Source organism: Botryllus schlosseri, chromosome 13 (genome assembly GCF_051294905.1).
Source record: "Botryllus schlosseri isolate E-star chromosome 13, Bs_hap1, whole genome shotgun sequence".
NCBI lineage: Eukaryota > Metazoa > Chordata > Ascidiacea > Stolidobranchia > Styelidae > Botryllus > Botryllus schlosseri.
Genome location: NC_137248.1, coordinates 14,887,885 through 14,913,526, shown reverse-complemented (window position 1 = coordinate 14,913,526; position 25,642 = coordinate 14,887,885). Strand labels below are relative to the sequence as shown.

The 25,642-nt window shown below is 41.2% G+C and overlaps 4 protein-coding genes across 6 annotated transcripts in view; 1 reads left to right on the top strand and 3 right to left on the bottom strand.

Annotated features, from left to right (window-relative positions):
* Window positions 1–25,642, bottom strand: part of LOC145453226 (uncharacterized) — a 555,138-nt gene that overhangs the window by 72,376 nt on the left and 457,120 nt on the right. The gene's annotated exons all lie outside the window — the stretch shown is intronic.
* The window catches only part of LOC145453237 (uncharacterized), a 348,886-nt gene that overhangs the window by 30,030 nt on the left and 293,214 nt on the right, over window positions 1–25,642 (top strand). The gene's annotated exons all lie outside the window — the stretch shown is intronic.
* LOC145453228 (uncharacterized) overlaps window positions 1–25,642 on the bottom strand; it is a 378,716-nt gene that overhangs the window by 188,917 nt on the left and 164,157 nt on the right. The window lies entirely within an intron of this gene.
* LOC145454042 (aquaporin-8-like) lies at window positions 4,306–25,499 on the bottom strand. The gene is made up of 6 exons (XM_080332022.1): window positions 25,164–25,499; window positions 24,923–25,081; window positions 22,666–22,792; window positions 15,451–15,638; window positions 15,105–15,239; window positions 4,306–4,912 (listed from the first exon to the last, which is right to left on the bottom strand). The coding sequence occupies exons 1-6, from the start codon at window positions 25,190–25,192 to the stop codon at window positions 4,810–4,812; spliced, it is 741 nt and encodes a 246-aa protein (XP_080188148.1). The 5' UTR covers window positions 25,193–25,499; the 3' UTR covers window positions 4,306–4,809.

Below are 25,642 nucleotides of genomic sequence, written 5' to 3'. Positions count from 1 at the left end.
ACGGTGCTGGGTACCCTTTCTACATCCCCGATCGCAATATGATAGGCTTACCATACGTCCTCTTTTAAGAGGATTTGTCCTCTTTTTTGACTTTTTTGAAAGTGTCCTCGAAGGACGCCCTTTTCTCTTCTTTTTTGATATTTTGTCCTCCTTTTTGAAAATTTAGGTCAGATTTAGAGCAAATTGCTAGTGATATGCCGCAAATTAGCACAGAAGTGAAGCTCCGGCGGGTATTTCGGAGTGAAAAATGGTGATTTTAGCTCTGAGCGAAAAGATGGCCCTTTTTTTTAGTCAACCGATCACAAAGTGGGAAAAAATTACCGGTTTTTGAGAATTCTTCTCCGGTTTTGCGTGTCTGAAATTTCTGAAAAAGTGTCCTCTTTTTAGATTTCCAAAATATGGTAAGCCTACAATATAAGAACATCAAAATTCCATCGAACGAGTTGCTATTCTGAGTGACTCTTTGAGTGCATTGCTGTAGTTAAAAAACCGTCTTGGTGAAAATAACTATATTACCAATCGAATATTAAAACTAACTCACCATCTCTTTCATGAAAGCCATAGAGATATTTCTTTTGTATGGATTCCAGGACACTGTGGTATTAAAGGGAATGAAGTCGCTGACCGACTTGCGAAATAGGCTACGGCCCATGACTTCGCTGACCAAAGTATAGATCTTACTTCTAGCGAGGCCAACTCAATGATTTTAAGTCACTGTAGGCAAGATTGGAACCAACGTTTAATCGAAACCGCCTCTGGAGCACATTTCAAGCAGTTCTGCCCTGACATATACACAGAACTACTTACTTTAACTACGCCACGCCGTGCCGAAACCACCATTTCAGATTACGGACCGGACACCATCGTCTCAACTCCCATCTTAGCAAAATTGAATGCTCCGATACCCCTGATTGCACCACATGCCATGTTGAAGAAACTGCAAAGCACGTTATTATCGAGTGTGCAAAGTACGCCAACGAAAGATGCCAGTTTAGAGCTGCCGTACTGGACTTGAGAGTACCCTTCACCATGGAAAATATAATAACTACTGAATATATTTTACCTTTGCTGTGGGAATTCATTGCGAAGACAAACAGACAGTACTAAATGTTCAGTTGACTGTATTTACTTATCGCAATATCGATTCGATTGGCAACTGTTATGTTGTGACGCAACAGACCATAGTTGTTATATGCGTTAATAAAATTGCTTTTAAATATAATATTTGACATGAAATTTTTCTTAGCACTTCGCATGATTTATTGTTACATTTCTTGCATTTAGTATTGGAAGCCCTCCTGGGAATTATAAATACGCGTAATTTACAGAATTCCGTCCAACTATACTCGCAATTAGGAGATAACGTGTCGTCAAACATGCGACTTCGCTTTTGCGGTCGAAGCGAGATCGTCGGCGATGAAACATTTGCACAAAATCACACAGGCATGTTCACCGAAACCGTCAATATTGCTATGTCGAAAACGCCAAATAATGCTGTCGTTGTCAAATGAGCCCATTGCTATACAGAGGCACCCCCAATATATGCAAGTAATTTATTTATTGATCGAATACATTCATTACCTCTGAAAGAATTTCGTTCTTCGCGCGACCAGGGCATGACTGCACACTCCACACTGTACAGTTGCACACGACGTTTCCATGACATAATTGTTATCAATTTTAAAGAGTAGTTATATAAGTCTTGTTTTAAATGTTACCTAATTCGGTTCGCTCCTATCGGACGACTAGAAAAAGGTTATCAACATCCAAGCTGCCCACGCAATCGTTCGTAAATCTCATGTGGCCCTTTGGCCGAAATTGTTGGCCACCCCTGACATAGAAAAAATTGGATAGTTTGGCAAATTACAATTCAGTTGCACAGAAGAAGAAGAAAGAAACAATATGCATCTTCGCAATGCAGTCACAAATCGATGCAATTTTTGTAATTATAACGTGATATTGTGAAAGAGCAAATATATCGTCTGGTTATAAAATTGATGTAAATATAACCAAACTCCCCTTCCCACTTGACAAAATTAAAAATATTTGTAGTGTAGCTTAGCTGCTTGGGTCGAACAAATGATTAAGAAAGACTGCAAGTCCTAGTCCTTGAATACTTGATCAAGTGCATGTAGACAAGACATATGCTATTTGACTACTTCCTAAGTCTCGTTTATGACCAATGCCTATTAGTAGTGTGAGAGTGTGTGTGCTTGTAATCAGTACAGTTTGTAATAAAAATAAGTAAGATGTATCTCATACACAAGAGCCACACTTCGATTGTTTTATCTACATTTTAATTATACAGAATGGGATATAGCCTATGTTTTGTTTGAATGATTTATACATATTAGGTTATTAGAGAGTCCATGTTATAAAAACTGATAAAATATGAAAAAGGAAGGATATTTAGAAAGGCAATCTTTCATACAAAGTGAATAAAACGGCAGATCTTCAAAGGAAAATGATATGTTTACTCAGGTAAACGACGGACTGTCAAGTGAAAGTGGTAATTTCACATAGGTAAACGTCGTGGGTTCGGTGTCGTTGGTCTTGTTAAACGTAGCTGTCGAGTTGTACAATATACTTGTCGTGAATATACAATTACGAAGGGAGAGAATGAAATTGCTATTATGAGTGCCAGAAGGTTGTTGTATGTAGATTTGACAGTAACCCTATCATTCACATATGACAAACACAATCATGACCGTGAATACATGTAACTAACCTGGTCGGTCTCGATCAATGCAAAAGAGATGATTCGTTTTTTGAAACCGTAGCGAAGTGAATAATTCGAGCTGTGCCGCAATGAAACAATTTTGCATCTCATCTTTAATCATATGTTTGCATATGTTTAATGGTTATATGATAGTCATTTAACCGTCACTGTGGCATATAATTTCCCAAGTAAATTGGTAAAACTGTTGTAGTCGGGGTTGGAGTCGGAGTCGGTCCATTGAAAATGTGTGGAGTCAGAGTCGGAGTCGTAGTCGGTGGCAAAATTTACCGACTCCACAGCCCTGCTTGGCATACGTCCAGAATTTCGAGGACATGTCCGGAATTTCACTGCTCAAACAGCGTCCGGGAGGAAATTTTAAAATATACCTAAATGTCCGGAATTCTGAAGGTTTGAAATAGAATCAAATTGTTTCGTATATATCAGCATCATGCATACACGATATTATTATGGGCATATTTATGCCACTCTGTATTTCTATTCGCGCTGCGCACGATATAGTGTCACATTCATTGACTTTGACATGGGAACCACCTCCGACCTCGCAAAACATGCAATCAAAATAAATAGAAATACCCACCATTTAGTGAAATAAGTCAAATTGTAATCACAATGATAGAAGAACGGTATATTCCCAGTGTCGGTCAAGACCACTTGGATGCTTTAGTCAAATATATTGGCTCTAAACCTGGGTTCCTTTTCCTTTATTCCAGGGTTCGCGAAGATGTTGAAGGTATGCAGCTTCCAAAATAGTCCGTGAGTAAGTCCGAGCAAAGATGCCTTTTCAGTAATCTGTTTATCAAATTTTGAGCTGGCGGCGCTCACAAAACATTTTCAAATTAGAAACGGAGTCGCGACCATAAAGGTAGAAAACCACCGGATGTTCAACCTTTTGGTGCGGACCGTTATTTACGCTCAGAAATAGTGCTATGACATGACTTTACGTTGTATAATTACGTTCTCTGCATCTTCGAAGTCATCGCATCATCCATCATCCTTACCGCTACCCTATGTTGATGTGTGCGGAGAGAGGAGAAATTCTGTTTTAGTAATATATGGAAAAACCAATAGTATAGACATATTTCAGTCACTAAATTTAACGACCAGACGCATTTGGAATCCAGATGTATATAATAAGCCCCCCCCTGCGGAAGTTACATCGAATACCATATAGTGGGCTCTGATATCAGTATTTATTTGGATGGGAGGGGGCTGAAAATATGATGATTCGGTCTTGATTACAACACACAACTACATAAATGCACCAATGCAACATTATAGCGGATCCTGATCCGATCGTGACCACCTCGGGTCGATAGGCAAGGCTTTGATAGTGTGACATCATATTGACAGACAATGTACCAAAACTAATATATAAATCCGCTAGTGGGCGCTGAAGAGTGCCTAAAATTCGACTTGCTAAAATTTTATGATAACGCCAAACAATTTTGTTTAATACAAGGTTCGGCACATCGTCATGATCACGCAATAATTATCATCGTAACCACCTTTCTACATCTCCTTTTTGGCTATACTACCCAACACTGTTACGTTAGACACATACTAACTTTTAGTGGAACGCAAGAAGCGCGAAGAAATGTTTTGTTGCAAGAAATTCCACAAATATTGGATGAATATTAAAAGATCGCTCTTGTGCGGTGGCGACCCCAATTTATGTCCGCACCCCGCACTTTAAGAACCCCTGTCCTTAAGTATGCTCGCAAAGAGTAGAATTTAGGGTCGCACAGCACCAGTGCAAACACAAACAGTTAATATGTATGTAATAATTGATGCTTTTAAAGAAAATACTTTCTTCGCGCAATTTTCAGGGGGATGGGTTCACATATCCAAAATCACGATGTTGCGTACAATAACCAACAAGATAAGCGAGACACGCAGAAAATATGGGTACGAGAAATATTTCATGACTTCAGGGGCACGAGCACTAAAAAGGTTAAGAAACACTGCTCTAGTTCGATATATAGATGCAAATCGATAATGACGACACATATTTGACAAACGTCGCCCCGGGGGCCTACGAAAACGTACGCCCCGGTTGCACGTATTTACATTCAAGGCGGAAGTCTTTCACTTCTTTCATTTTCATCTCGTGGTTTTGCGGTGATTCCAAAGTCGCCGGTGAGGAATCTATTCCTGCGACTTGCCAGCAGAAACCTATTGAGAGGACATCGCCATTAACCCTACACCTCCCCTTTTTTTACAAACGTTGTTCATCGATGCAGGTCAGTGAAATATTCTTTCTGCGTTCAACACATTTGGCACATTCGGCTTAGCTATCAACAGGTAAGGATAAAGTATATAGGCCAGCGGTTCTCCACCATTGTGAACTCACAGAGCGGTTACACTTCAAAACAAATGATGCGGACCGCTGAACCTTCAAATTTTAAAAATTAACTTCAAATAAAATTACGATGTAACTCAATAATACATTTGAACCTTGATTTCAAGCTGTGTTTTTGATAGAAGATATTTTCGTGTTGAAACGAACCCGAATATTCTCGGCGGACACTCGTCAGGGTTAATCGTCAGTAACTGGTAAAGGATTGGAATGAATATTGTATATCAACAATCGTATCACAAAATATGACGTCACCGGCATGAAGTTACGAATAATCGGGGCGAAGTGTGGGGTTAAGCTCAATTTACCATTTTAGCTGATACACGAACTCCTCCTGTAGACACAGGCTTGGTTGGATTATTTTCATAAAAGTCGACTCCTTGACACCTAAATGAAAGTTGGAGCGACCTCTCCCGACCAGAAAATATCTGTCGTCCCGATAATTTTTCGAGCAAACAGGATTATTCAACATATGTTGACAATGGCATAATTTATGGCTTTTGCCATTTCCGAATCAAGCTTCTGGGAAAAAATCAAGGGTGAGGCTTTCGCATGTTCTGATAAATCTAGTAAGATGCTGGTAGATGGATATCAGCATCTTTGGTTTTGTTCGGTTGGCTCTCTTGACTTATTTTTCGTGGAATTGCGTTAATTTCCTCTCGATGCAGCGGTTGATGACGTGTTCGCGGTAACCGTTATCAAGTACGATTTTGCGGATGTTTTCAAGCTCCAAACTCAGTTTGTTACTCAAACATATCATTAAAGTTCTATGCACCAGGGTACCAATGAGGTTGATTTTTCTGCGTCAAAGCTGAATGAATTCCAACGAAGGTGTTGGCCTGTGAATATCAGTTTACTGAAAACATATGTATGTAACTATGTATGTTTGTTTGTTGTATTCATGGTGTTTATCGACCACTATATGGTCATGGGTCATTTACACCTTGGCGATATTCTTTATTTGTATTCCGTAGCTACCGACTTGTATCACGCCCCACTCATAGACTCTTATAAGACACCGCTTACACGAATGAGATGGCGATGAAAATATGTGTTCTCAATTTACTGGTATCATGTTTTTCAACTAAAACAATGGTTCTTAACCATGTCACCATGAAAAGTGGCATTACTGTACAGACGGTGTAGCAGTTGTCCCACAGATATGAAGTTTTATAGTTCTATATATGCTGGGGATCTCGTTGCGAAATTCATTCGTTCCTCCATTTCAAACAAAATTCATCGCATGTCCAAAATTTTTGTCGCACGTTGCGTGAAATATACGAACCATATCTTTAGTGTTTTCGCGAATGCAGTTATTACTATGCTTCATATAAAACATGTTATTTACGCTTCATGCGTGCACTCTTAGCAAAATATTCCTTAACACAATGCGATCACACTAGATCAGGGGTCTGCAACACGCGGCCCGTGACTGCATTTTGGATTTTAAAGTATTCAACAATATATTCCACGGCCAGATATCTTTTCTACATTTGAGAACTTGAAGTTCACTCTAAAACTACTTCAAAAACCCGAAAACTCATCAAACTTAATCACCCTCATTAGAGATGGTGTAAACGGGAGTTTCGCGTTCGCGTTCTGTGTGTGATCCTCGAAAATTGAGAGGTTCACGTTCACAAACGAACCTTGGTAGGTTCTACACACTTTTTTACATATTACAATTTTCACTTCATTATAACATCTTTGTATGAAATTTATTGCATTTCAACTGCAAACCACTCTACCCGTGACGCTGACAGCATAAAAAATCAACACCAAACGAGCATGCACCTTGGCATCCTCAAAAAGTTTACTTGCTTTGTTACAAAAGTTTGCTCGAAATATTCAGCTTTCCGTTTGTGAATATTTAGTGATTCTCTGCTATGAGCTTGACCCGCAATCACACAACATCAAGAACGAAATACACCACATGTAGTCAGTGAATGATGCTTATTCAACCTATCCATTTATATAAAGAATGCATCGATATCTAATGTACAAAATCAAACAGGCGTGTCGGAAAGGAAAAGACGTAGTTTATTTTTGTCCCTGATGATTTGATATGTTTATTGTATCATAAAGACCAAATCCGCGTGATTGGGGTGTTGGCTATACTACTGTATAACTTGTTAATGGGGTGATATCGGTAGCAAGCATTGAAACCCGTTTTACATTCTGCTCAATATCAACGTAGCAATACCCAGACGCCGAATACATTGCCCGGTCTGGCCTATAGCCAGTTAAGGCGTAAGCTTATTATTCCCTTGCAAGTCTTCGTCGAAATTGTTGGCAATGCGACGGAATATAGATATTGTTTTTATGGGATGATTATATCCTTTGATTGCCCCATTTGATACATTTTGAGACCTTTTATAACGTCAATATGTATGTAGGCTACTTTAGCATTGCGGCAATATCTAGCTCGAGTCGTTGCTAGGTATCGTGTACATTTTTATAGGGAGGCTATCACTTCACTAAAATGTAGGGTTGGAATTAGCAATATGACGTCACGTGACGTCATGAGGTTCGCGTTCACAGAGAACCTTTCAAAACCTTCCAGAGGTTCGCACCATCCCTAACTATAATCACACTTTCAAATGCTACGGTGGGCGATCAGCTATTATGTCACATTTCTTGTGCATGATGATAAAACATGACCGGTTGATGATTCGTGATTCGAGATTCGTGTACCAACAGCAAAGGATTGTTCGGCGATTGGTCATATTTTATTCCAAGGGTTCTTAACCAGGAGTCCGTGGAACCCTTCGGGATACGAATCACCACATCAGGGGGTACGATACGCACTGTTTTATTAGGCCTATATGCTAGCTTGAAATTATTTTTCAAAGCAATAAGAAGTGGAATATTTTCTGGGCCAATTTATTCAAATGAAAAATATTCTTCGCGCTTCGCGCGATTTCATGTGGATACGCATTTTGATTTCATTATAAGAACAACCGTACTATCAGAAATTGTGTTTAAAAATGGACAGGGGGGTACAGGAAATCTTATTCGAAGTACAGGGGGTATGATGGCTAAAAAGGTTAAGAAACACTGCTATTACTATGGCACAATAATTTTATATTCAAGTTGTTATTGATCTGTTTCATTGTGCGAAGGCAAATCTGGCGCTGATTTAATTTGACTTTGGCAATGACATGAGCAATGGCCTACTGACTAGGACTATACCAGAAACCTGGATTAGGCTGCACTGCTCCAATGCTCTGATATCTGAGCAACTTTCGGTACATTTTAAAATATTCTACCTATAATTGTGGCACTTGAAATGTCCAGTAGCTGCAATATTATACCGCGACCGTTTTGACGCTGTCATGGTACATTTCTCCTCTTGCATGGTGTCTATAAGTCATTATTTGGACAAATTATGCCTAGCAGTGTTGGGATCAAGTCACTACCTTCGAGTCACGAGTCATTTCGAGTCATTGCACAATTTGACTCGAGTCACGTCAAGTCAATCGATTTTCGAAGGTGACTCGAGTCAAGTCAAGTCAGTCGATTTTTGGAGGTGACTCGAGTCAAGTCGAGTCAAGTCAAGTCAAGTCACGAGTCAAGTCACAATTCGAGTCAAATTGCCTTTTCGAGGTATGAGGCGTTATTACGTCATTGTATTTTGCTAGCTGTCTGAAATACAGTCATTGATTTTGAACCGATGAACGAATATAGAGGTAAATATACACGCAAGTAAGGCGCTGTATCGCTCACATATAAGTAGAACTAATGAGCTACGCAAGTAATTGCACAGCCTCAGTTTATAGTTACCAACCAAAATAGAGAATAGAGAAACGAATTGATAAGATGCAATCGATTGCCCTTTTGCAAATTGATATGATACAATTCGAGCCTGCGCCAATGGTTGAGGATTATATAAACTATTTTCGAATTAAATTTCAATGAAACAAGACGTTTGGTTAAGTTAAGAACACAGAACAGAAATTGACATTTTGCTATTGAATTACTTTACTATACTATATAGTTTACGACAACGTAGACTGTAAGCTTCGATCACCTCGTTTGCGATCAATGGAGTCTCAGTAAAACGCACGATCATTGAATGATTGGTCGCTCTCACGGGTTACACCAGCGTTTCGCGAACAATCCGAACATATGCAAGATACAGGGAATTTTATCGACACCGTGATTACTTGATGACTTGAAATTGACTCGTGAGTTTTGCTCCGAGTCACGAGTCAATCCACATTTCTGATATGCCGAGTCAAGTCGAGTCAAGTCAAGTCGTACGAAAAAGTGACTCGAGTCAAGTCATGACTCGAGTCATCCCAACACTGATGCCTAGTACAAACACAATTTCATTCAAATATTTTGAAATGTGATTTTTGTCTTGCCAAGCGCCAATTAGTACAATAGCAAATTACTTTTTCATGACGTTTCTGGAATGCCAGTCTGCAAGGTCTCGTCAAATGAGCTCTACTTGGGTTTTATAAATTGAATACCCCAATTATTGATTCCGTGGTCCGCAACGTCATCAAAAACTAGTAAATGTGCTCATTTGAGTTTGAGACCCCTGCACTAGATAGAGGTTTCCCCGAAAATGTTTTCAACTAGGTATGATGTATTGCAGCACACTACCTCTCAAAATCTGGAAGCGTGCTCCTATACCGATTTTGAGACTGAGAGCCATTTGTACAGTAGTTATGATTTGAAGCTGTCTGACCAGAATGATTTAATAAATATCCTTGTTTTCAAGAGCTACAAAATACAACGTCACCGGATAGAGAAAGAAGGGGGTATTCGTTTTCGCCTGCACCATCCAGATCAGTGATTCCCAACCGCGGCCCTGAGGGCTGCATGCGGCCCCCAGTAAGCCTTCTTGCAGCCTCCACAAAAATATTGAGAACTCGATTTACGAAATAATATTATATTTATAAAATACTCTTGCTTGGCTTGGAGTCTGGAGTTTTCAATTAGGGTTGCAGGAAAGTTGTGAGTAGACTGCTAAGATTACGTCACTGCTGTTTCAATGCCATGTGCCCTAACTTTCCAGTGAACGGACAGTACCTATAGGCGCCGACTCACGAGGTTACGAGGTGGCGCAGCCACCTCGTGATCATATTTACGAAGTGGCGGCAAAGTGATTTGTGACCAGCAATTAGTAATCAGGCGAATCGATGCGACCTCGTTAGAGACGTCTTCGATTTCGATACGCGCGTGTGCCAGGCGCATAGCCACGGGGTTTCGGGGGTCGAACTTCCCTCTTTGAAACGCGAAACCCCGTCATTTCGAAATGATCATTCTAACTCTAATACTCAGTTGCAATACAATAATTGTGTTATCAGGGTTCCGAGCGGCATTCATGAGCTAGCTATAGCTTCATGATAGTCTTAAGTAATCGCAGCACGAAATTGGAGGGTGGTGTGTTAGTGTGTACCTGCAAATCAGAATTCATTTCTGTGCAGATTCGTATCTCTAACTAGGCTTTGCCAGTGGCCTTAATCGGGAAATGCAGCAATACAGCTTAAGATCCGATATAATGAGAACACAATTGTCGCCAAGAAAGCTACTCATTACGATGTCAGACTCGAAACCCATTCAAGGAGACACTGATTAGAATACCCGCTTTCTCATTTGCCATCATCCCTATTTCTTGTTAGACACTGATTAGAATATACGCTTTCTCATTTGCCATCATCCATATGTTCCTTTCATTATTGACGTGCAGTAGGCCATGCCATGCCATTGTCAAATATTGATGCATCACAAGATTATGGGTTGCACAAATTCTGATTTTATTCGATTCGTTTGAACAGGAAACTTCTACATTCCGATAAACTTGATTGCTGGATGTACTCGTATCGAAAACAACAATATAGAATATTTAACTAGTAGGCATTAGGATTAGATAGACATTGGATTTCTATTGATAAGATCGCGGCATTCGCCCGGAAGTGGAATTAATTCTGACCCAGGGGTGGCCAACCCGTGGTCGTAGAAGGGAATTTGTGCAGCCGTCAACACGTAATTCAATTAGTAGCCTATGTGTTGACGGTCGTCGATATGCAGATTGAATTTATGAATTGACCAATGTACTCCCGAAATGCTTCGCGAACGTAACTCAGGAAATGCGCCAATGCCGCCCAAGTCGCTGTTTTAATCAGCAAACAATTGCGGCGTTGCGAGTTGGTCAACGCGAAGCAAGAAACCTCAAGACGCAATCACTGATTGGCTGCGCGATTTCGCGTTTGTAATCATCATTATTGTCTGTTTGATGTGTTCGAGAGTTGTCGTGTGTTAATTGCAAGGCCAGTGCGCATTGCGTGTGAATAACATTGATGCAACTGCTGATTCTTCGATGCATTCCGTCGGACGGACTGGTAGCGCAGGCCGCAGTTACACTTTCGAATGATCGTACCGTTTTAAGATTCGATTTAATAACCCGACTGCACGGTTTGATATTAATGAGTGCAGGGCCGATGATAAAACGTCGCACGAATGGTTTAACGCTCCACGTACACCAGCGGCATGTAGTAAAGTGCATTTTCGTGCGACGATGACGTCATCGATATGGGACAATTATGACGTCACAAGACTTCGCCACCTTGTAAAAAAATAAAAGTCGGCGCCTATATAGATATAGGTATTGACAGGACCGTAACTGCCGCACACCAGGGGGGAGCGAGCTCGAAGGAGGCCCAAAATTATTTAGTGAATTAGCATAAATTATAGAGTATTTTATGAAACTTTTCAAAGATTTTTCGCGCTGCGCGCGATTTCAAGTTTCCAAATACCTTAATTATTGGGTAATCTTCGAGCAAGATAAAATACGCAAGATTTATAGAAGTGGGCATATCAGCGTTGGCCATTACCGCGCCACGACGCACGAAGACATATAAATTTTTAGGCCATGTAACATGCGACTCCAAGAAGTGTGCCAAAACGATCGGCAGCAAGAAAACCTTGGCCGAAAAGGACTGCCCTTACGCTGACCGAAAACTTCGTTATGTATATTCAAAATCCATATAGGTATAATTGACCATAGGCGCCTAAATGACTGGCGCCGAATGTTCCTGTCTTGCCATCTGAACGTCACGAGACAAATAGGCTGCCATCCCGCAGGGAAGAATTATATGCCAGTGAAGAACTACCAATTTGAAATCGTGTGCATCTTTTAGTTTAGTATGTTTGGGCAATTCTATATTTCTTGATATAGCAGACTGGGGGTCACGAAATAACAAATAACATCATGTAACGAAGTCGTACCATCGGGTCCGCCCGTCCGAATATGTTTAATTATTATTTACGGGCCCTACAGTTTCCAAGACACCTCACTCAGCTCTACCTGTAAATCTGATTACGTGAGCAGAGAGGACAAGTAATTGATAGCAATATCTATGCAATTCCCGATCTTTATGACCTATTTTATTTTGAATTATCGAAAATTTTCGCACTCCACGCTGGCTCACTAAACGGGGATTCTGATTTTGTGGCAGAAGCGAACAACGGCACGGGGGGTCGGTTCATCACCCTATGGGAGCTCAAGACTCAAGTCTTTTGGGGGGCCTGACGAAGTGCTGTTTCGATCCTGCCAACGGGTATACGCCCGAAGATGTTTAATTATTATTGAGTGGTCCTACCTTTTCAAACACAACTCACTCGGCTCAACCGATCAATCTGATTACGTGAGCAGAGAGAGGATAAAAATTGATACCAATATATATGCAATTCCCGATTATATTGACCGATTCAATCATGAATTATAGAAATTTTTCGAGCTTCGCGCGATTAGTCGAGAGAAGCTGCCTAAACCGGACACCCAATTTAGATGATAAATAGCGGTGAACAGGCATCTAGCCTGAGGGGGTCTGGGGGCTTCGAACTTCTGTTTATCACCCTATGGGGGGCCCAAGAGAAACGTTTTTTTTGGGGGGGCTGACGAAGTGCTGTTACGGCCCTGGGTATTGATAACTAATTTACGGATGGATGTGCAACAAGTGACTCACGATTGAATACGCCGAGATGCGTACTGCTAAGCCGGCAAGAAGCAACATAATTGGTAGTCCTAGAGCTCGCGACCCAAGCGTCCGAATAATTTGATATGTCGGTGTTTATCGAAAGCAAATGTCGCACTGATTCAAAAACTACGAATTGAAATCTCGCCAGGGCAATAAAACTACTCCGAAATAGCCAGTAAAGGTTGATTGTTCTGAACAACGGGAGCGCGGCAACACAATGGCCAATGGCGTCAAGCGAATGATCGGAAAAATGCCAATTTTCATATATTGGTGACTATTTTGGGTTCCTTTGATTACCTTGATATACGTGCGGCCCCGTCCGTACTCTGAAATTCTAAATTTGGCCCTGCCACCGAAAAAGGTTGGGAACCACTGATCCAGATGCTTTGACAATGGAGATGCGATACTACGGCAAGGTCATCTTGTCTGCACCCCGTTTTTTCTCCTTCATGCTATCCGTGGATGCTGAGCGCAGATCGGCAGATACTTGTTTTTGAGTCTTTGGTCTGACCTGGCCGGGGATTGAGCCCACGACCTACCGATCAAGAAGCCTGACGCATCAACATTACACTATCTCGCTCGTAAGGAGTGTGTACAATGGACTCAAACCCGATAGGTATGACCTAACAGTTGCTAAAGAACCTTGATTTGATCCCAAAAATAGTATACATATAATTATTAGATCGGTAATTAATCTGGTGGTCATGGGGAGCGATTCAAGCGCGAAATAATTTCAATAGTCAAGTCCAAACCCGAAAACATCGACCGGACTTGGACAAATCCCGCATCGTCGTTGGTATATAGCATTTAAAATACGGGAGGCGCCAAACCATGAAAATATCCGAAAGGGGTCGCCGAGAGAAAAAAGTGTAAGAACCAGTGGACTAAAACGTCTAAAAATGACAATTCCTTGTTGCGTTTTTCTTCAATTGTAATTCACAGGGTAGGGTGAAGCGAATTTATACGTGCGAGGATTTAGTCACATTCCGACTAATTTCTGAATATGACAAAAGTATCATCTACATCAGGGGTGGACAATTATTTTCCTCCGCGGACCAAATGAGAAGCAGAATATACGTTGGCGGGCCGAGTGAAAAATTTTAGTTGTATTCTCAAGCGTAATACCTTTATATTTTTAAATTGAAAGCAATGAAATACGCGGTTATCTAATAAATGCTGCACAGTGGATGTATTGATATAAGGGATTAAGAAAGTGACAGGTAATTACCAATAATAATATTTATATGTCGTGATATTTCGAAACAATGTTAAACGTGATGTATTTTAAACTCTCTTTAAATCCCTATCCGCGTTTTTCTATCAAGACATTAAAATGTTTTTGGGACTACAAAGCTTATTGTCTTGGTTACTGCCTTCCGAGCACTGCGCAGCTTGGCGAAATAGCCTTGTTGTTGAACGAAGCTTACAGTTCTTCTGACCGAGTAGATGTCTTCGTCTTTTTGTCATAACACCGACTTAAATTATACTTCTCAAAGTCAAAAATAGCGACCTGGCTGCGTAAACTGCGTAATGTCGGCATATTAATGAACACTGAACAGTGCATAGGCTTGAAAGTAAACGAATTTTCGGTTGAGTTTAAACAGCCTATGGTTTTTGACCACGTAGCAACATTAAAAAGTAGGTTTATGTTTTGAATTTCAAGCAACTTTACGCGGGCCACTGAGAATAGCTCCGCGGGTCGCACTTTGCCCAGGTCAGATCCACATATTGGCGACACAGCAATGGCCTGACGGACTCACGTTGGAATAGTTTCGTACAACACGTACACCAGCGGGACGTACGCCAAAAGTGAACTATATTTACGAAACTATGCTGAAAAATGCGTTCCAGACTTCTGATTAAATTTAAAATTTGATGTTTCATTTCTGTAATTAATCTACACGACCATCCGACTTCTTCCATTTTGGAGTTGCGGTATAAAATTCTAATAAATTGGGCGTACCGGCATGAAACTTACCACTGATATAGGCTAATGCAAATAGTGTAGGCAACTACTTACTTGTGTATTACCAGGGCGATAAGCGCTCCTGCGACTGGTCCTGCCCAGTACACCCAATAATCGGCCCATTGTCCAGCGACAACGGCTGGACCGAAACTGAGAGATGGATTCATGCACGCCCCCGACACTTTAGCCCTGTGAAAGATTTTCAAAGATCATTAAATGCGCTTACTGCTGTTCACTGTTCATCAACCCGAAGTTCGAAACTGATCCATCCTGCGCTGTAGCAGAAAATGTCATTGGCTGCACTAGTAAAAGTGCTGCAGACGACGCAACCTCGCGCCAGAAACCGTCTGCACTCTGCATTAGTCTAGCTCTGCAGTGGGATAAATTATCTAGAACCAACCCCACGAAAATGTCGATGACGATCGACAATCCTATGGCAAACGCAGCGACAGGGCTTCCCAAATCCACAGCAGATTGCAGGACAGCAAATACGAGCAAAATAGACAACATGATCTCCGTCAAAATCGCTTGTCCTACGCTATAATCCGCTCCCATTTCGAAGGATCCAGTGGGGCGTCCGTACGCGACCTGGAAATATAACGTTTTCTTCAAATAAATGCGGGTGCATAGGCCTATGTATTTGAAGCTAATCATGTTTTGAAGCACTCCTGAATAAAACACGTTTTATATATTGCTTTGAACCAGGGGTTCCCAACTGTTTTTTTTCGATGTGCACCTTTGGAAGATTACGAAAAATCAATAGCCCCCTATTTTTTCAACCTTTTTTAAAAATTATGAAACGTGACTTAATTAACTAACTTATTTATATAGCATCCAGTATAGTTACAATAATATGATATCATAAATACAGTTGGTCCGATAGTTGAGCTTGTTTTAGCTATGAGAATGTCCTAACTGCTGGTGATGGAAAGAGCCAGTCGCATGTCATATTGAATATTCAAGACACTACACTGACTTGTCTTCAGAAGTTACCTTGTTGAAAATCTACTCTCACAATAATATATGTTGATGGAAAAGGGAATAGCAGTGGCATGACAATTTCATTGAGCTTCGGGTACGATTTCCCAAGTTTTGCTTAGTTTGTAAAATAAGGAAAATAAACTCAAGACCAAGAAGTTGCTCATTGCTGTACTAGTATTTCTATTCAATTGATTTTAGGTTCGCGTGAGATTACAGTTGGACCAATATAACCTTTGAAAATCATGGCGCGGATAGTAACGCACATTGAGTGATATGCCTATCGAATTTAACATACAGCTACTGTTATGCGAATATCCACTTGTTGGCTTTCATGTGCAAAGTGTATCCCACAGTTTCAAAATTTGCGATTCACAATCTGATCCCATTTACAACAACTTGACTTCGTGAAATTGGGTTCATCGCCTCGTTAAGGCCTACATTGTAATTTACACAGCGAAAGCGGCTGGAATTTCAAGTCGGCATGCAAAGCACGCACTGATTAAAAAAAAACTCAATGATAACAAGGGAGCACAGCACAGCTATCCCATTAGTGCAGTGGTTGTCAACCGGTGTGCCACGATACACTAGTGTGCTGATTGAACTGCTCAGGATTGCCGCGAGAAGATGTGATGGCGACGTCTAACAGAAATCAGGAACACCAAAGTGTGTAGTGAAACTATAAATTACAAATAAATTTATCTAAATTATCAAATACACATATAGTTTTAGCTACTAGTAAGGCTAAATCATATTAGTTAGAATGAGCAAGCGTAAAAACGTTATTCGTGACGATTATTATGAGTTAGAGAATTCAAGGGTATCAAACGAAGCTTGAATGGCGAGCGTTTCGCACATTGAAATATCTGCAATTGTGGCATTGACCTGGTGGCCATAGGAAAAACCGCTATTTCAACTCACACAGAGTATGTATAAAAAAAAATTTTTATTGCTAATCAAATTTTTCGACTGTCCTTATTTTTGGGTCCATGGCGATGGCAACCCTTCAATGCTTATTATGATTCCTGAGATGTCACCTTATAGCACAGACCATTTTAGCTCCAAACGTTTTGTAATGCAGATCGGATGGCGAAGCGGAGCCTAGATATATTTCCTACAATTTGGACCGGATTCAGGAGTCGAGATCTGTTGGAATCGAACGCGTTACCCATTTGTATTACAACGGTACAACGTACCACCACGCTATACTCGCTACCCAAGCTACTAGAAGTGCTATATATGTGGTGCGAACTGTTTTTCGCTTTGAGAGGGTTCCGCGATGTCGAAAAGGTTGAGAATCACAGCATTACTGTTGTATGTGAAGTGATTGGAATGTCTTTTTTAATGGGTCGACCAAAGAACGAGTTGGGAGCCACTGTCCCGTTGGCATCTATAATTTGAGAGTTCAACTTGTCACATTCCGTCCTGTATAGCCGCACTCGCTTGAATGTCGAATTTTCCGTAAAGCAGGAAACAACGCTATACTATACGCCAGCATATTGTTAATATGTTATATAATGCATTGGTTTGAAATCAGGGTAACCCTCTCGGCAAGATGGGAAAATGCAAATGCATTTGAGCGATATTAAAACGTTGCGATTATGCGCGCAGAGTCGCGAGCGATTTGCCTCCCCTAAGCTACAGAATAATTCAAAGGTAGTGCAGCACTGTGAACGAAAGGAGAGAGTATTCACACCCAAAAGTTGGACACGAAAAGAGAACCTACTTCAGAAAACAGTCTTCTCGGGATATCAATTGAATATTTCACCGAACTGGTTCACGCAGTGAGTCCGAAACTGTGTGCTGCGGCACATTAGTGAGCCGCCACAAATTCTCAGGTTTGCCGCGAATCTTTTCGTAATTTTGAAAAATAATTCACAACTACTTAAATCAGGGCATGCAGGCAAGCATGTGAGACTTTGAAGCGACCTATCTGCTTCATAGCTGATAAATAGCCGTAACACGTGACCACTGACCATGACAGTAGAACCAATCATGCCATTGCTCATGAGCAGGGTAATTCTCACGTCATGACTGTGCCGCTGTGTGTCGAAGACTGCTGTCTTTAATTCGTTTAGCGCTCCTGGTGAATCGATTCATACACAAAGCCGAGCACACTGCCTGGATTTCAACTTTTCACTGCAATACTATTTCTCAGGGTTTGCTGTTCACAATTTTAGATGGGTAGTTCGTATATTTCATTGGTTCTTAACCTTGCCGCCAGCGCCCCCCAGGGGCGCTGCGAGATTTCAGGGTGGCGGAAACTATCAGGGGCGATATGGGGGGCGGAAAGACTCAGGGGGCGCTAAGGGGGGCGGAAAGGCTGAGGGGGCGCTAAGGGGGGCGGAAAGACTGAGAAAGTAATATGGCATTTCTACACTGCAAATTGCTTATGTAGTTGAAATGAGTCCATATATTGCTGACCGCGGGTCAATTCGGTACAATCAAGCTACTGTTATTGAAGTGTAACTGTGTCACGGCCTACTAGTAATTTGATCTTTATCTCGTCTTGCCTGGCATAATCATCTTTCCAGTTCCTTCATAATCTGCAGTGTCTGGTCTTATGTTGAGCTCAGTTGCTTTATACACAACGTTAGTTGCCTGTTATAGGCTATACGTCAGTGGAGCTAATGGTAAACTACTGGAAACTTGAAATGCAGAAATATTTTTCATACGTTGGCGTATTTCTTCGTCATTACCAATTGAAAGTTAGTATATAAACTGTAGCATTTACTTATATTTATCACTGTTAGCTCAGTCTCAGTTGATTTAACTAGTAATTACCAAACCTGAGATGAGTATTCAAAAGCGGAAATGCCGTCAATCACTCAATACTCGAAGGAATACCTAAAATATGGTGTAATTCCATTTGTGGACAATGAACAATTACCGATGTGTTTAATATACGAGAAAACGTTTACGAATAAAGGTATGAAGCTTTCCAGAATGATGGATCATTTGAAGACTATGCATCCAGAAAAAGCCAACGAGGATATCGGATATTTTCGGATTCTGAAAGCAAAATTTGATAAACGTCTTACTGATGGGTGTCTATTAAAGTCATCCAGAAATGAAGTCGAGCAAGGACTTATTGCATCTTACAAAATATCAAAGCTCATTGCAAAATGTGGATTATCGCACACCATTGGTGAGCGTCTCATTATACCAGCTGTTAAAGAAATCATCAGTACCATGATGAGCTATCAAAAAGATGTTACAAAGTTATATTCCATTGAGTAATAGCACTGTGTCTTCCCGAATAGACGAAATGACAAGAGAGAGAGAGAGATATGATATTCTTTTTCGCCTGCACCATCGAGATGCTTTGACGACGGAGTTGCGATACGGCCCCATGAGGTCATCTAGTCTGCGCCCCCTTTTTTTTCCTCCTCCATGCTATCCGTGACGACAAATGACGTTGAAAATAAACTCTGTAGTGAATTCAAACAACGCAATTTTCTCTTTTGTTAGTGCAGTGAACAAGATCAAAGCTCATTCATTGAATGACCGCACATTTCGCAAACTTTGTCATGACAATGACGAAGAATTTGAGCGGCTCTTGCTTTATACAGAAGTCCGGTGGCTCTCAATAGGCAGATGTCTCGAACACTTCTGTGACGTTTTCGATTCTGTTATCGATTTCATCAACCTTAAAATGTTGGATCAGACAGCTAGCCCCGATTTGAAGAGCAGAAGGGCAGACGTCGCGTATTTGTCCGAAATTTTCAGCAAGTTAAATGAGGTCAACAGGAAATTGCAAGGTACCAAGATGTGTCTCATCAAAGCAAATGGAAAAGTTATGGCATTCATTAGCAAATTGGATTTTTACCGGACTTGTTTACTGAGGCATGATTTGACTCAATTTTCTAAATTGAAAGCCTTGCAAGAAAACCAAATCGATGATTCACATGTGACAGAGCCCGACTTAGACTGCTATTCGTGTCATTTGCAATCACTAAAAAAAGATTTGATGATCAGATTTAAAGATCTAAAAGAGCTAAAGATACCAGAACGGGTAATAAATCCATTCAAATCTGAAGTAAACAATTGTGATGCTAGTGTAGCTGAAGAACTTATTGACTTGAAAAATGACTTTGAGAGTGAAGTGTTGTTTTAGCAGATTGGGTATGAAGATTTCTGGCCTAGTAAACAAGTTGAATATCCTGGTCTTTGGGATATAACCAAGCAATTGCTGTTAGCATTTCCGTCGTCATATCTGGTAGAGAAAGGCTTCAGTTCAGTATTTCATCTACTGACGAAGCAAAGAAATAGATTGCAAATATCTAGAAGAGGTGATCTGAGACTATGTTTATCTAGTATTGAGCCTGACATAGCTCAGTTGGCTAACTCACACAAAGCCCAAAGCAGTCATTAAAGACATTCCTCCTATTTTTGAATTGTGAATAAATTTCGTTTTGTAGAATTTCCTAATTGTATTAAGCCAGTGATTCCCAACCGGGGAAAATTCACCCCTTGAAATTTTTAGGGGGGAATCCGGCTTAATATTTTTAGGGGAAATCTGGCTTTGGCATTATATCGGAAGATACACTGGGTTTACAAGGTTTTTAGATTTTTATGGTATAGAACTGTTAAGTAGAAATTAGTTGTTTACAATTGTATGATTCTTTGGCGGATTTCAATCTAGGTGTATGTTTAAATGCCTTCCGTAGATATTACACTCCCTGCTAAAGTGGGGCTCACGAGACGATTTCATTGGGTCCACGACAGCCTCTCGACCAAATTGCTACTAAGCAGGAAAACGTCAAGCCGAATTCAGCACAAGGCCGCTAGTGAAATTGTTTAACTTTTTAAGCCAACATATGAGCTAAAGTGAGCTATGAGCTATGAGTGAAAAATATACCGTACCAAATTCATCGATTTAACTCAAGTCTATAGCAAGCGGACTTGGTGATTTATTTTTCGTCAGCGGCTACCCGACCGGTCAAAAACAGGTCAAATTTGACCGTACTTTACCAAAGTTTAGTAGGACATATCTGAATATGTTTGGCCATCAGTTGCTCAGTTAACAAATGGTTGTGCGTTAAAAAGCATATTTTCACGGTCACGGGCAACTTTTTCATAGGGGGGGGGGATTTTAGCTCAAATATCGGCTAAGGGGGGCACGAGACGAAAAAGGTTGGGAACCACTGCACTAAGCTGTGTATTATGATATGCCGAATCCAATGCAGCTCCCAAGTATTGCTTTTCATATTTTTTGCAGTCTTGATAGTGCAGGGGTGTTTAAGTTCAGGGATCTGTAAAAAATACGCTGTGGCAGAAAAGTTTAAGAGACACTGATGTAGAATGAAGATAACGAGCATCATGCGCCTTCTTTTTATCGTAAATTCGCCTTGAGCACACTTCGGTCACACGAAATACGGTTTTTCGTCGACATGTTTCGAACTAGTCATTGTATCTTGGCGCGCACAATGATTCGAAATCGCACGGTACCACTTCAGGGAGAGCCCTCTGAGGCTTTTTGACCAAAATGATAAACTGGTACTATATCCCTGCGTTAGTGAGATACAATATAACTTCCTAATCGTACTATAATGGATGATTTTGTATTAGCGTTCTGATGCACAACCCCGCATGTGGGTTATACAATATGGGTTGCTCTGTTCAGAGTAGCCTAAATGCATTTTCTTGTTAATAACTCGGTGCAATATTGCCTCAATTTTAGCAAAATAAATCCAGTATTAGCACAGGTCTAAACCACTTTTTCAGTTGATTCACTAGTCGTACATAGCAATGAAACAGAGACCAATACTATCAACCTCCCCGTCTCGACATTGTCAGAGGTGTAGACGCCATGTGTAGACTATACATTGGGTTCGAACCAGACGGTATACGAACCCGAGCCGGCATCAGATGGTTGTTGTTACAATAACCTTAATTTGATCATGATATTGTAGGCTACATAAAACGATTATAACGTTTATTAGTCGAGTGGTTATCGGGCACGATACCAGCGTGAAATATTTCAAATAGTTAAATCCAAACCAGAAAAGACCGACCGGACTTCGACCTTATCCCATACTTTTAGTACAATCTTTAAAGTATGTGGGGGGCGCTGGATTCTTGAATTTCTGAAAGGGGGCGCTGGAAGAAAAAAGGTCAAGAACCACTGGTTGGAAGCAATGAGCAATGAGTCAAGCAATCTTCTTCGGAAGAACAGCTCACTTGCGCCAATCATCATTATTAATCGGCGTTTTTCTTTCTCTGTATATATTAAATCGCTAGTTTGGTTCTCTTGGTTACTTCGCAGAAGAGACATTTGTGATTGATACATGGTTAAAGCATTGTTTAAAATCATACGTGTATGCGCGTATACATTTCAAGTTCCAATGCCCCCATGCGTCTTTACGTTCCTTCGTACTCGATTTGGATTAAAACGTTGTGTTTGATTTATACTCGGTATAACTCTGAGCGACGTTCTATTCCGCTAAGAGAGCGGTATAGTGTTAGGTCGCCATGAGAACATTCAAACTGCAGCCGATACTATTTCGGAGAAACCTGTCTCAATCTTTCATTTCAGGAAAATGCGTTTGATGTCCTCAAATATATATTCCTTGAATAAAAAGGAGACACCAAATAAACCATGTCCGTCAGCATGCGTGCTAATATGAGGACTCACCATGGCGAGAGCCGCGCCGGCCAATGATCCCGCGAGTTGTACCAGTATGTAAAGCGGAGCCAATGTTGGACGCAGCCCACCAGCAAGTGTGACTGCGATTGTGACGGCAGCATTCACATGTGCTCCGCTGCAAGGCAGTGTATGACGTCATAAACAATGAGAGACAACATGTCCAGACATTCGAGCGAGGTCGAGTTCTGTCACAATAATATGCCTGATCGAATACCAGATTTGTGCTTGAGTCTGACTCGGTCGGGGACACGATCAAAAAGTACGACGCTCAACCAAAACTGTATCTCATTGGTCCTCAATCCGCATCATTTCGAGGTGCTATGATTTTGTTGGGTACCAACGAATTAACGAAAAACTTAACTTTGCTCCAAATGTATATAGCACGGGTGTTCAACCATTCGCAATGGCCCACCTGGAACCAAATACCCATGTTACTATGGGTATTGGGGAACATCTAGGACAGGGGACAATCCTTGTGGTTACCGAGCGAGATAGTGTAGCCTAATGGTAATGCGACCGGCTTCGGTAGGCTATGGGATCGTGGCTTCGGTAGGTCGTTTGTTCGATCCCGGCCGGGTCAGACCAAATACTAAAAAACTGGCATCTCGATGATGCAGGCGAAAAAGAATAGTCACTCTCTCTCTCTCGCTCTCTCGCTCTCTCTCTCGTTCTCTCTCTATCTCTCTCTCTCTCCCTCTTGTGGTGTTCTGTGCCATCACTGTTTTCTTGTGAAATGTCTTGCGCATAACAAGTTTTAATTGTCGACAGCAGAACACCCCAGCAGGTTTACCATCCGTACTGAAATCGTGAGTAGTATATTATGATTTTTGGGACGGTGCGAGTCCGTGAAAAGTTCTGGTTCTATGTGAAAACGAGCGAGAACACGGACCTAGCGTCACGTGACGTCGCAATGCTAATTCCAACTCCACATTTCCGTAAAGCTGTACAAGTGTACATCGATGCACATTGCACACGATACCTATAGCGACCACTCAGGTCACATTATTAAAGCATTCGAGTAACATAAGTATTGTATCTGACTTTTTCACCATCACCAAATGTATTAACTGAAACAGTCATATGCTATATTTTTTACATAAAATCCATATATTCCGTCGCTTTGCCAGTTCTTTAGCAGAGCACTTTAAAAGGAACAGAGAAAGGTTCACGCCTTAACGATCTAGCTTCGCCAGGTCAATGTATTCTTAGGACTATTGCTACGTTATTGTTGATCAGAGTGAAATTTCTATATTTGCTACAGATATCACCTCAAAGTTAGGTTATGCAGTGGCAGGGTTACCATATTTTGGAATTGGGAAAGAAGGACACATTTACCAATTCAGAAAAGTTAGTTGATCAAGACTGAAAAAAGCCGATCTCGCTGTAAAACCTGTTAGTTAACTTAAATAATGAACAGGTATCACTTTCGATAGGACCCTGTATTGCCATTTCGAACGTCCGTATTTACTATTTAGCGTCATTTATGCCCATTTTCGCTCCAATCTGTCCGTTATCCTAGCTGTAAAAACTGTAAAGGAGGACGAACTGCCAAAAAGGAGGACATTTAGGCGTCCTCGGAGGACATTTTCATAAACTGAAAAAGGAGGACAAATCCTCCTACATGAGGACATATGGTAACCCTATGCAGTAGCCAACACACCACTTTGACGGATTTGGTTTTTATGATACAATAAACATGTCAATTCATGATAGATCCTGTACGCCTGCGAGATTTGTTGCTTCAGACAACAATGCATTCTTCATAACGGTGCTTCCCAGCCTAGAAGTGAGCCTTGCTACAAGTCGACAGATACGGAATTGAAATAAAGGCATCGGCCTGTTGTAAATCACTATTGTAGTCGACAAGCCGCACGAATAACGCAAACACACTAAAACGGTAGGAGCTAGATTGTTTGTACTACACTCTCGGCGAAAAGGTGTGTATTCACACCAATGTACCACCCTCGACACACCGGGTGTGAATCTACACCGGTGATGTACGAGACCAGAACCTACGTAAGACTTACACCACGGTACAAATCAAACATGACATTTCAATCCAATTAATGCTTGCGCGTAGGGTCGTAGGAAGGTATGCAGTGCATACTATGCACGAATGCACGTGTGATTTACAACCGCTATGTAACTCTGAGCTAGGTTCTATTTGCGTATGCCACCTTTTGCGTGATGATGACATGGTTGACGATGGATTGCGGGAGAAAATAAAATGGAAATGACAAGGTACCTAATATGGCCGATTGTAACGACCATGATAGCCACGAAAAAACCATCGGTAATGGCAGATGCAACGACGTCGATCGACTGCGCGGCCATCGAGTGCATGAATGTGAAAATTAGCATTCCGACGAATTCAGCGACCAACGGCATTACAAACTCTTCATACCTGGCAAAACAGAACATCAGAAGCTTCACAGCCGACAGTGTACACACCACACCGTGCTGGATCTAGGCTGCTTAGTGCTTACTTTCTTAATCGGGTATCACGTAGAGTCATGCGCAGTTCTTGTACGTCGTTACCAGTAGATCTGAAATGACTGAGCTTGTTCAGAGAATCGAAAATGTTTCTGGCGACACTTGCCTTCGATATCAGAAATAGACAAATATGCTAGCTCGTCAACCAGAACCATTACACCTTGCCGGCAGCGAATTCAGATGTGTACTTTGGTGATGCCAAAGTGGTTGACCGACATTGGAGCATTCGACACGAGGCTAATCGACAGTTGAGCATGCGACACATTAATTTAGGGCACATGAGCATGTAGACATGCAGACACAAACGCACAGATACACTAATACGTGAATACACAATATACAATTACACATACATACAGTGGTGGCCTTACGATTAGGGGGGCCCTAGGCGAAACTTCCGGGGGGGCCCCCCTTATCTACATTACCGCAACTTCTGGGGGGCTGCGCCCCCCAGACCCCCCTTACTAATGTT